We start from the raw sequence: 11,682 nt of genomic DNA on the forward strand, positions 1-11,682 counted from the left end.
GAGAGGGAGAAGGAGGAAGAAAAGGCATATGTAGCATTAGCACTGAAAGTAGTTGGAGCTGCGATGTAACTCAATGGCTGATGGCTTGCCTTACATGCACTTGCCTTACAAGTCCCTGGATTCAGTCCCCACCACCATGCAAAATAATTAGAGCAAGATGTGGTGCGTGCCTGTGACAATATAACAGTAAAGCCCTTGGAAGGCAGTGGCAGAAAAACAAGCGTTCCAGGGCAGCCTGACTACACAAGAAGAGACTGCCTCCAAAGTCCAAAAGCGCTCCTCATTCAGCATGGATGTGTTATTGCAGAAACAACCTTCAGTCCTGGGTATTATTATTTATTTTTGCCCAAGCATCTGAAACCAAGATCCTGTTACAAATGGTTAAGCCATTGTATATAGTCAAGACTATATGCATTCTCATAATTAATGTGTTTAAGCCAGTATTGTGTGACCCTGTGACACGGGGAAGAAAACTAGTAAGTATTTAACAAAAAACAGAAAAAAATACTCTTGTTCTTAAACTGTCAGACTGGGTGGGCAAAGCTTCTAGAAGACACTGGGTGTGTCTTGTGGACAAGAGGGGAAGCCGTGTTGCTGCGTAGCTTGTGACTGTCCTGTCTCCTCCCCTCAGTCCACCTGGAAGGCTGCTGTGGCGGAAGGATGTTTGACTGCAGAGATGTGGTGTTCACTGTTGGCGAAGGAGAGGACCACGACATTCCAATTGGGGTCGACAAAGCCCTGGAGAAAATGCAGAGGGAAGAGCAGTGTGTTTTATATCTGGGACCACGGTAAGAAGCAGCGTTTCGGGACACGATGGAGCTCGCTGCAGACCATGGGCTGCCTGCTCGCTCACTCAGTGTTCTTCCCACGGTGAAGTCATCTCATTAGTCAGGGGACAGTCGGGAAGTTTGGGGCCTCACAGCACCGTGGAAGTTTCTGAGCGATTGTTTAAGAATAAGATTGTTCCTGCGCCGTGGTACCTCACAGCAGAGACTGGCTTGTGCTCTTTCTCTCTCGGAGTGCAGCAGGCAGGTGTTGAGAGCTGCAGTGGTGCATGGTTTACTACACTTGAATCCATGCCACATTCTTATATGGAGTCCCTGAAGGGAGAAAAAACCAGCTTGTTCTTCCTGGATCTAAAGGCAGCGGAGATGACTCATTTTTCCCTAAATTTTTCCCGTCATAAGGATAGCCATTGGCACTTCCAAGCTTAGAACTACCCGGCACTGAGAGTCTCTTGTGAAAACATGTTTTGTATTATTTTTAGATCTAAAATTATACCATAAATTCAACTCTTCTATCTTGAGAAATGGACCCCTGAGAGAATCCAGGGGTGCCGTCTGCATGCAAACGCATCCACTTGTCCAGAGTAGCCTCGCAGGCTGCAGAATTAGAGTTCTGAGACTCTTCGGCCTGCCCTCACCTCTAAGTGGTCCAGTGATGATAATGCTAATCTTCTCTGTAATCCTGTTTCCCAGTTTTCTTAGCCTTGCCAACACTTCCTTGAAAATTCTTCCAGAGTTCTCCATCCTGATTCTAAAGCTGTCGTGAGACCCTTTTGTCTGCTGTTGCTCTTCACCCCTATTCTTCCACGGCTGTAGTCCTGTGTCGGTGTATTTGATGCACTGTGCCATAGTTCACTCTACAATGAAGCTACTTCTTTTTGGCTGAAAGCCCCCCCCCACACACACACACACTTACAGAGTTTCTTCATAACCTACTTTTTTTTTTTTTTTTTAAATATCTTCTCACTTTTTTTTTTAGCTCTGGCTGCCCTAAAGCTCACTATGTAAACCATGCTGGTCTCAAACTACCCTCCGGCTCCTGAGTGCTGAGATTAAAGCTCTCTAATCACTTTAAATCTGACATTGCAGAATTATAGTAGCGCATGTATGTTCCGGGTATGTTCTCACGGTTGAGTCCATAGGGATCAGCTCTGTAAAGGGTGAGCGTTCAGTAACACATGCCCCAGATCTTCAGGTCTTAGCCCAGCTGGTAAGACAGTTAAGCAAGTCAGACGTTTCTTAGTGTGGCTGGTTCTTGCAGGTCACGCTGGCATGCTTTCTCCGCAGCCCACCTTGGTGGCACGGGGCAGGTTGCCTAATCTCCTTGCAAGGTTGCAGAGGCCTGCATGGAGAAGTCAGGTGAAGCCTTAGCAAACCCCCTGCCCAGGGGAGCCCTTCCTCATTAGCTCCTACGGCCTTTGCAATGGCTTTTGTTCCTTTTACCCTTAGGCCACAGGAAAATAATCTCTGCAGAACAAAGGGTAGGCTTTTCAAATCTTTTCAGGCATAAAAACTATCAAGTTCTCATAAGTTTTGGTTTATAAAGTTTTTTTTTCCTGCCTGCCCCCTGGGGGGATGGTATGTTGACATATCTCTGGGGTATTTTGTTGGTATATTGAGTTCTGTGAAGTATATTCTGTGCAATGCTGTCTACACTGTCTTCATGTGTGTGTGATACTTACATGTATGTAGATCATCCCTATGCACCAGGTGTGCATAGGGGTTGTATGCATGCAACACACGAACTTGTCTTGTTCAGATAAAATGCTGAGCCAGTTTGCACTCTGAGTGGTCTTCTGTATGCCACCCCCCCCCATCTTCCTTGACATCCACAGACTCCTTGACAGGATGTTTTCTTAAGAAACTAACAAAGCATCCAGTTTTCTCCCACTGGGGCGGTGTCTTTTCTTCAGTGTTCTCTAGAATACTGAGCCTGGCAGTCCCTCCTGGAGACCTTCCCACTCCAAGAGTTTTTCTCACTGTTCTTAAATGTATTTTCTGTGCTCAAAGAAATAATTAAATATTGTGACTGGTCTCTCTTTTGTTTTAGGTTAAGTACTAACTTTTTTCTCTTTCCTTCTTTTTACTTTATGCCTCTTCTGTAACAATCCCAAACAAAACCCAGGCTGTTAAGAGTGGTGACTAATTATGGGCCAGCCGTGTGGGTCCCCAGCTCCCTCGGGACAGTAGGGTCTGAGCTTGGTACTGTCTCCGTGACCTCTCGGGAAGCACTTGCCTCTGGCCTCAGCTTTGTCTGTAAGGAGCAGCTGGTGAGAGCCCGCGCAAGTGCTGCTGTTCCCTACAAGGCAGGCTGGCCCTTGACCTCTTTCTGTGTCTGCCCTAAAGGCAGCTGTTGCTCGGGTGTTGACTCTGGACTCCATTTCTGATGTTTCATCTTCCAGTCAGGTCCTGCTTTGCCCAGTCTGAGCCAGTGTGAGTCGGGCACCTTCTGTTTAACAGAGTCAGGCTAGCTGTTTCTGGAATGGATGGGTGTGCGCCTGGTCTCCCAAGATATGTCCACCAGTCTTAGCAGAATTATTGTTTTAACCAGGAGAGACGGTACAAATAATCTTCTTTAATCCCCTGGTAATAGTTAGGCTGTGGTTCCTTCAAACTTGTCCCCACACTCCCCACACCCCACCCCACCGCGTAGTGGAGCCTCCCTTAGGCAGCGAGAGCCCCTCTTAGGCAGCCCTCACCACTGTTGAAGTTTAGGGCTAGATAATTCCTGGTTGTAGCAGAGGAGGATTGCCTGTGCCACGACAATGTACAGCAATATTCCTGGACTCTGCCAGCCACTGGTGGTCCTACTCAGGTCTCCAAGCATTGCTAAATGTCCCTGACAAAGAAGGGTTAAAATCAGCCCAGTGAACCGCCTCTGTTCCAAGCGAATGCCGTTCATCTGTTGCATTTGTCCCTACTTAGCAGAACTGCGGATCCTAGCATCTCTCAGCAGCAGACTTAAGAAGCACCCACCTGCCTGCCTCCGTTGCAGCAGGTGAGGAGCAGCTCTGAGACAGCCCACTCTCCCCGCCCCAGGGAGAAAACCAGGCGCCATTTCCTAGAATTGGCCACTGGCAATTGTACCCTCTCCTTTATTGCTTTGCTGAAGATGCCCTTTGCCTGTGTCGGGGCTGCCGCACCCAGTTCTTCCCAGGCGCCCGCTCCTCTGCTCCTGCTGCCCGTGGTCTTGTGTAGCAGTGGAGGTGAGTGAGTAAGCAGGCCTTCCTGAAAACTCAGACGGGGTGGGGGAGTGGCGCGTGCAGCATGGTGTGTGTGTTCTTCCCCAGCCCCTAGCCCCAAGAAGACCCAAGTGGGATATTATAGCCTTAAACCAGTTTTGACATCTTTCAAACCATCACCAGAAAGTTTGGATTAACTGAACTTTTTGTGCCATTTCATATTTCAAGAGTAGCTTGGCTCATAGCAGATAAAAACGGTGTTCCGGTGAACCCCTTGTTATATACTGAGCTCTTTTTTTTTTTTTTTTTTTTTTTTTTTTTTTTTTTTTTTTTGAGACAGTGTTTCTCTATTTGTAGCCATGGCTGTTCTGGAACTAAGAGAGATCTGCCTGCCTCTGCCTCCCAAATGCTTCAATTAAAGGCTTGGACCACCAAACCCAGCAAAGGGCAGTGTTCTAGATGCTGGGAAACCCTAAAAACAGACAGATCTCCATGGGGTTCTGTTCTGTCGGACACATGCTTCCCAAATACATTTAATTTGTTTAAGATCTGAAGCAGTTCCCTGGACCTAATTTACAAAAGCTTGCTGTGATGGCATACCCCAGTAAACCAGCACCCTACTTAGCAAGGCCTTCTTTCTCAAAATTAAATTTACATAGCTCCGGATTTATTTTGTCTTTTTTTAACTTAGTAGGTTTTGGCTAAAGGGTATTTACTGCATCTTAAACAGGATAATTAAGAGGTGTAAAAGTTTGTATGCCTCTAAGTGGGGTGCTGGGCTGCTGGCTGTGGCCATGTGTTCCGTTCTGTTTTCAGTGCCCTTTTAACTCTTTAAGAGCTGTTTTCTTAGCAGCGGTGCCTTAGAGTGGGAAGCTCGTTCTGAAACAGACTCGAGGGACCTCAGACGTGAGAGTGGGAGAGGGCCATGGTGGGGAGGGGAGGGGAGGGAGTGCGAGGGAGTTGGGGGGAAACGACAGGTTTGTTACAGACAAGTATGAAACTGCCAAAGAACAAGAAGCAAGAGTCATAGACGACAAAACGTTGAAAGTGATTCGAACAGAACTGTGTTGACTTTAATGATCATAGTAGCCAACTCCTCTGTCCTCTCTGCCCATAGAGCTTAAAGGGAAAAAAATCCCTCGTAGCAAAAAAGGAAAGGATTAAGTCGCAAATCAAACAGAGAAAAAGACATCAATATTGAAAAGCATATCAAACAGACTGTCCAGGTAGTGCAGGAATTATGTATGTGTATAAGAGACGGAACATGTGTGTGTGTGCGCGCTCATGCACGTGCAGCTGGGTCTAAGAAAACACAGCAGTGAACCGCGGGATGTTTCTCCTTCTGGTCAGCCTCTGCTGGGTCTCTGATGGTGCTGATTCTACACCTCAGAACACCAAAGGAAGTACCTGGAAATGCATCCGTTCTTTTAAAGTCTTGTTTTTCCCTCTCCATTTCAGATATGGTTTTGGAGAGGCAGGGAAGCCTAAATTTGGCATTGAACCCAATGCTGAGCTCACGTATGAAGTTACACTTAAGAGCTTCGAAAAGGTGAGAAAAGCTAACTTCTCAAAAGTCGTGGTGGGTCTCTTCACATACCCTTCCCGTCAACATGTATTAGGCAGTTTGACTAAGTGGTATCTATTTCTGTGCCTGCTTCTCTTTCCCCGTGATTCCTGCCCCCACCCCGCCACTTCTGCTCACGCTCACAGCCGGGGAGGCTGATGGAAGGGTGGATATAAGAGGAACGGTGTTATTTTGTTACTGTGTGTGTCAGCCTTTGTTTTTCTGCTTCTTTTTTTTTTTTTTTTTAACTCTTGGGTAGAATCCAAGACTTGTTCCCTTATTTGTTCCTAGGCTTGTTCTTTTTCTACTTTTTTTCCTGGGTTGAGGACAAAAAAGTTCACGTACTGCCAAGCAGCTCCTTGGGGGAGGTGGGGGTGCAGCTTCTCAGGGCTGAACGGATTGTACCCTTGACAGGAGTCTCGGAGAGGCCTCCGCTGGGGCTCCAGGTTGTGATCCCAAGGTCTCAGCCTTGGCGCCAGCAGGGCTCCGACTAGGGACAAGAAACAAACCTGCTACCCAGCTGTTCTCATGCTGGTCCAAGAGTAGGGGAGGAACTCTGCCATGCCTTGGACTTGCTCACTCCCACCCAGGGCTACCTCTGTAGGTTCCAGCTGCCTTTACTGGGCAGACACACCGCATCCCCCGTAAGCTACGTAGGCTGTCGTCCTCAGCTGTATCTCCAAGTGACCAACATCCCACCCTTCATTCCCGGAGCTCTCAGGAACGGCCCTTTTTATCTTTCTTCCAGTGCTGCCACAGCCCCGTGATCTGTACATCAGATTCTTGCTAGGAAATGTCTTCCATGTCATACTAGATTCCAAAGGACAGTTGTCACCTCGTAGCCTGTAAGTCTGGGAGAAAGTAGTAGGGTTCTCCCACACCAGCATCCTGTCACGCCATGGCTTCTTTTGAGGGGTGACCTCCTTTGAAGGCCTCCAAGCTCAGGAGTGATCTCTTCATGGGCTTTTATTGCTAAGATGGCGAAAAGAGTCTTTAGCACAAATCTTTAGTCAAGGCCTTTGGCTGTCCTGACCCTTCTTATAGAGGGCCCCTACTCTCTGTCCCATGCTTTTTTGAGAGTATTCTCACTGTCACACTGCACCAAGCTCGTGCTGTCACCTCTCCACAAGTGTGCCTGTTCACGTCACTGGGCGGACTCACAGGTAGAGGCCTGTGATGTCTTTGGAATTCACCTGCCCCAATCGCCTGCCTTAAAGAAAGGAAATTGAAGTCAGAAGCCATATGTGGTGGTGCACACTTATAATCCCAGTGCTCTAAAGGCTAAGGCAGAAGGATCACATGTGTCAGGCCAGCCTGGGCTACATAGCATGACCCTGTCGCCACCACCACCACACCCCATGAAAAAATGCAAAGAGAGAGCTGAGGAGGTGGGGTTAGCATGAGGGCCTGTGCTCAGACCTTTAGCACCCTGTGAAAGGTGGACATGGAAACACATGCCAGTGACCCAAGGCTGAGCAGACAGGAGCACCTCTGGGACTTTCTGGCTGGCTAGCCTAGCCAATCAGTTTGCTTCGAATTTAGTGAGAGACCCTGTCTCAAAAAGTTCAGTGAAGCTCTGACAAGATGGCTGCCCGGGTAAAGCACCAGCTGCAAACCAAGCTGCCTGACTTTGTCTCTAGAGTCTCACAGAAGGGGAACTGACTCTGCAGGGTGCCCTCTGACCTCCACAGGCACACATGGTACACATGTACACACACGTAACAGCACAGAGAATCCATAAAGCTTTAGGAAGGATGCAAAGGAAAACTGTGTTGGAAAATAAATAAAAATGTTACTTTCTTAAAAATAGGTGGGGAGTGATAGAGAAAGAGATTGACATTGGCTGTGGTTCACATAGGTCCACACTCATTAGCAGGGTTTGTTGGTTTTGGTTTCTCGAGACAGGGTTTCTCTGTATATCAGCCCTAGCAGTCCTGGAACTAGCTCTGCAGGCCAGGCTGGCCTTGAACTCACAGAGATCCGCCTACCCCTGCCTCCCAAGTGCTGGGATTAAAGGTGTGCGCCACCACTGCCCAGCTCCACTTGAAAGAAATTGTGGGGTTTTTTTGTTTTGTTTTGTCTTTTTAAGATGCATTTTTATTTTATGTGCATTGGTATCTATTCTGCCTGTGTGTCTGTGAGAGGGTATCAGATTTCCTAGAACTGGAGTTACAGACAGTTGTGAGCTGCCATGTGGGTGGTGGAATTGAACTCGGGTCCTCTGGAAGAGCAGCCAGTCAGTGCTCTAAGCTGCCGAGCCATCTCTCCAGCCCTCCGTTTGAACTTTCTAATTCATATATACCAAATAGAGCCAACCACGCCTATTACTTTTTCCTAGAATAGCACAGTGATTCCGCTGAGTTCTGTGATCTTAAATCCAGCTGTATATATGGATTTTTTTTTTAAGTGCTGGGGGTTGAAGCCATGGTCTCGAGCACACAGAACAAGCACTGTCTCACTGAGCACAGCTCCAGAGCTGCTGTTTCTAGACCTGTGTGTACTACTGTGGAGGGTCGGGTACACATAATACAAACCATACTTCACCGGATGACGGTGACGTCATTTATGTGCAGCTCTACAGTGATGGTGTCACATGAGCTACATCTTTCCCGTCGCATTTTGCTGAAAATCCCCCAAGTGAAAGCAGGCAGTGTGGTGAGCACCGGTCATCCCCTGCACTGGGGAGGTGGCAGCAGGAGGATCAGAAGTTCAAGGTCATCCTTGTCTGCAGGGTTAAGGTGGAGGCCAGCCTGAAATATACACGACGCTGGGGGGGGGGGGGGGGGAATCCCGCAAGCTGATACTCTTAGAGGCCATAATACATCTGGTTGCGTGAATAATGAGACAGCTGCCTGATCTGGAGTTAGAAAAATTCTCTATGCAAGCGCAGCTTGGCCTGGACCATCAGTAATAACCCCACTTCAGAGTGGGAAAGTGAGTAACTTGGTCCTCCCCGAGGCTGGAGTGCAGCCCATCGGCAGCATGGGAGCTCGGCCTGCCAGTGTCTTTGCATTTGGGAATCTTCTAGAAGTAGGCGCTGTTTGTTCTCTGGGCTTCAGCTGGTGCGTCCTGCTCATCTGTCTAACTGCCACAAATCTATACACAGGCCAAAGAGTCGTGGGAGATGGACACCAAAGAAAAGCTGGAGCAGGCGGCCATTGTCAAAGAGAAGGGAACTGTGTACTTCAAGGTGCGTGAGTCCCTGTAAATCCTTCCGTGTTAAGCTGTGTACTCACGTGTCCGTGAGCTGTTTACTGTCATGTTTCCTGCCCTTCATTCTGCCGACACCTTTTTGGTGAGAATACCCTCAGTTTTCACAGGCCTGCTCTTGGCAGTGAGAACAGTACGTTCGTGTGAAGGAGATACTGCAGGCCCTCTCTCTAACCGTCCTCAGAGCAGACTACACCTGGCCAGCTCACCCGCACCGTAGCACTCAGTGCCTAGCAGGTCCTGCTTGGCCCGTAGTCAGCGTGCAGTAAGTGTGGAGAGAAAGGATGCAGAGTGGCTGTTATGGGTCAGAGTTCACAGCAGTGACACGTGACGGGAAGGACATGCAGTCTGCGGACATGTGGAGATTTCCTCACATGCAGCCGTGGGCTTGCTTTCCCGTACACACAGCAGAGCCGTCTCCTGGTTGTTCACTTTAGTTTCCAGTTGAGAAACGAGTTCCCTTTGCGTTCTAAGTGGGAACAGCGGTTTTCACAGCCATCAGTATCTTCAAAATAAGTCATAAATAGTTGAGAATATTGTTGTTTAAGACAGGGTTTCTGGACAGGCTGTCCACGAACTTGCTCTGTGAACCAGACCGGCCTTGAACTCACAGAGATCCGCCTGCCTCTGGATTAAAGGCGTGTGCCACCACTGCCCCCCTTGTTTGAGTTTTATCTAGAAATACATCACTGCTGCTATAACTGAGCAGCAAAATAAAGAGATGCCTCTAGTGGTGGTGGCTGGGTGCTCAGAACGGCCTGGAGACTGGCATGGGTGACTCAGCATCCAGGGATGCCCAGCACAACCTTCCCGAGGACCTGCTAGGAAGACAGCTCTGAACCTTGCAGTGGCCACAGTGATGCCACTTACAGCTGCCCTTAGTGACAGCTGCTTCCCCGGAGCCCTGTCCGTGGGACCTAGGAGCCAGTGCTTTACCCTACGGGTCCTAATCCTAGGTGCGAGAAAAGAGATTTCAGAATGACACGCAGCCTTGCTCGCCAGTCTATCCCAAAGAGATTGGCGCCGGAAGCTGCTGTGGTGGCACACACCTTTAATCCCAGTGCTCCAGAAGCAGAGGCAAAGGCTCTCCAAGTTCAAGGCTAGGTCTCCATAGCAAGTTCCAACCAGCCGGGGCTACATAGTGAGGCCCTATCTGGAAAAAAAAAAAAAAAAGAGTGAGAGAGGCTGCCCATGTGTTCTTCAGTTATCTTTCTTGTACTGGCAGTCTTTAAAAAAAAAATCTTTTTTTTCTAGGGCTTGTTAAAGAAAATTCATTGTTTTTTTTTTCCATAACACTATATATAAAGTGGATGCCTGAGTCAAGTGTTCATGAGCTTATTTCCAAGATACGCTGTTGCATCTGCAGCCTCATCTGCGGGAGGGGACCACGCTGAAGAACTGTGAGACTGTAGTCACCCCAGAAAAACACTGCCAGAGATAGTATAGATGACTGGGCTTTTTGTTTTGGGGGGTGGTTCATCTGCTTTCCACTTTGAACTGAAACCCGTGATTGGGTCCTAGGATTGTCTTAGTGCGTGTGCACGCTGCGTGTAGTGAAGATGAGCTTGGTTTATCCTGAGTGATGCTGGATCATCATTTTAGAGCATGCTTTTCACTGTGGATGAAATCCAGACTTTTAATAACAATACATGTGTTTGTTTATTCTTAACAAAGATGCTAAACTAATGTATGAATCGTCAGAAAGCATACAGATGGGAACTCTGCACGGGAATTGGAACATTAGGCCTTTGCTTTTCCTATGATTGAGATCACTCACCTGTGTTGGTTGGGCCACATCAACATTACAGTGATGATACATACATAGGTTTCAGCATTTTTTGAATCTTCCTAAAATCACCAATCTGGATAAAATATGGATCGTCGGTCACACATATGGAACATGGTATTTTTAGCATGTAATTTGATAGACAAGATCTTTCAAAACGTTAGTCTGTTGAAGGGGAAATTAATGAAAGGCTCGAAACCGCTGACCTAAGGGCTTAGCTCAGCTCAGAACGTCTCTGAACATTCTGTCCCGCCAGAGTTCCTGGAGGCAGCTTCCTAATGATAGATCACAGCAGTGATGCTCGCTGGAGCTGCAGATTCCAGCAGCGTTGGTGGGCTGCCTCCTGTGCGTGGTCCCTGGCAGCACTCGGGGCAGCCTTCACTACCAGCTCTGGCTCCCCAGGGTGGTGCACACTGCGTGCAGATGTGTGGGTCCTGCAGAGGTCGGCTGCCCTGCGAATTTGGACTTCAGGACATCCGCACGTTTTTATCGACCTGCCAGTTTGGTTCAGTGCTGTGAGCAAAGTAGGATTGAATAGTGCTCTTTGGTTGATGTTGGAACTTCCTTTCCACCTCGCAGGAAATGACTGTCCTCACCTGGTTCTGACCTGGCCTGTGAAGGCTGGGCTCACTGCTGTGTGCGGGCGTCTTGCGCCCCCTAGTGCCCTCGGGAAGGAAGTGTGTCTGGCTGGCTGTGGCGAGAGCTCCACACAGTGGGCTGAGTGCAGTCGGTCCCCTGTGGGTCTCAGCGGTGCTGAGTGGGTGATCCTGGGTTGACTGCCCTTCTGCCACCTGATAGGAAGTGTGCTCTGCTCGGGCTGTACTCGGCTGCTGCAGAAAAGAGCCATCGCCTGTATTGCGGCTTCATGTGCGAGATTCTCAGATGCCGCTCCACCTGCGGCATTGGTTATTACAGCAGTCAGCACTAGTCAGCAGGGCCAGGGCCTGTGCCGGCCGTGCCTGGGATTCTGCTTACTCTGGAACAGCGCTTCTCAACTTGTTGGTTGACCCCTAAAGGGCTACAGCATTAAGAAAATGGAGAGCCACTGTTCTGGAAGCTGAGGCAGGGAGACAGCAATTTTGAGGCTAGCCTTGACAACTTAACAAGGCCCTGTCGGTCTAAAATAAAAATGAAGGAGCCGGGCGGTGGTGGCGC

At 48.6% G+C, this 11,682-nt stretch overlaps 1 protein-coding gene across 2 annotated transcripts in view; it reads left to right on the plus strand.

Moving 5' to 3' along the window:
- Fkbp5 (FK506 binding protein 5) overlaps positions 1-11,682 on the plus strand; it is an 83,684-nt gene that overhangs the window by 65,218 nt on the left and 6,784 nt on the right. For both annotated transcript variants that reach the window (XM_005360356.3, XM_026785645.1), the window contains exons 6-8: positions 632-788; positions 5,426-5,516; positions 8,638-8,721. In XM_005360356.3, coding sequence (XP_005360413.1) covers positions 632-788; positions 5,426-5,516; positions 8,638-8,721 — 332 coding nt within the window. The remainder of the gene's footprint in view (positions 1-631; positions 789-5,425; positions 5,517-8,637; positions 8,722-11,682) is intronic.

Source organism: Microtus ochrogaster, linkage group LG2, assembly GCF_000317375.1.
Source record: "Microtus ochrogaster isolate Prairie Vole_2 linkage group LG2, MicOch1.0, whole genome shotgun sequence".
In the NCBI taxonomy this organism is placed as follows: Eukaryota; Metazoa; Chordata; class Mammalia; order Rodentia; family Cricetidae; genus Microtus; species Microtus ochrogaster.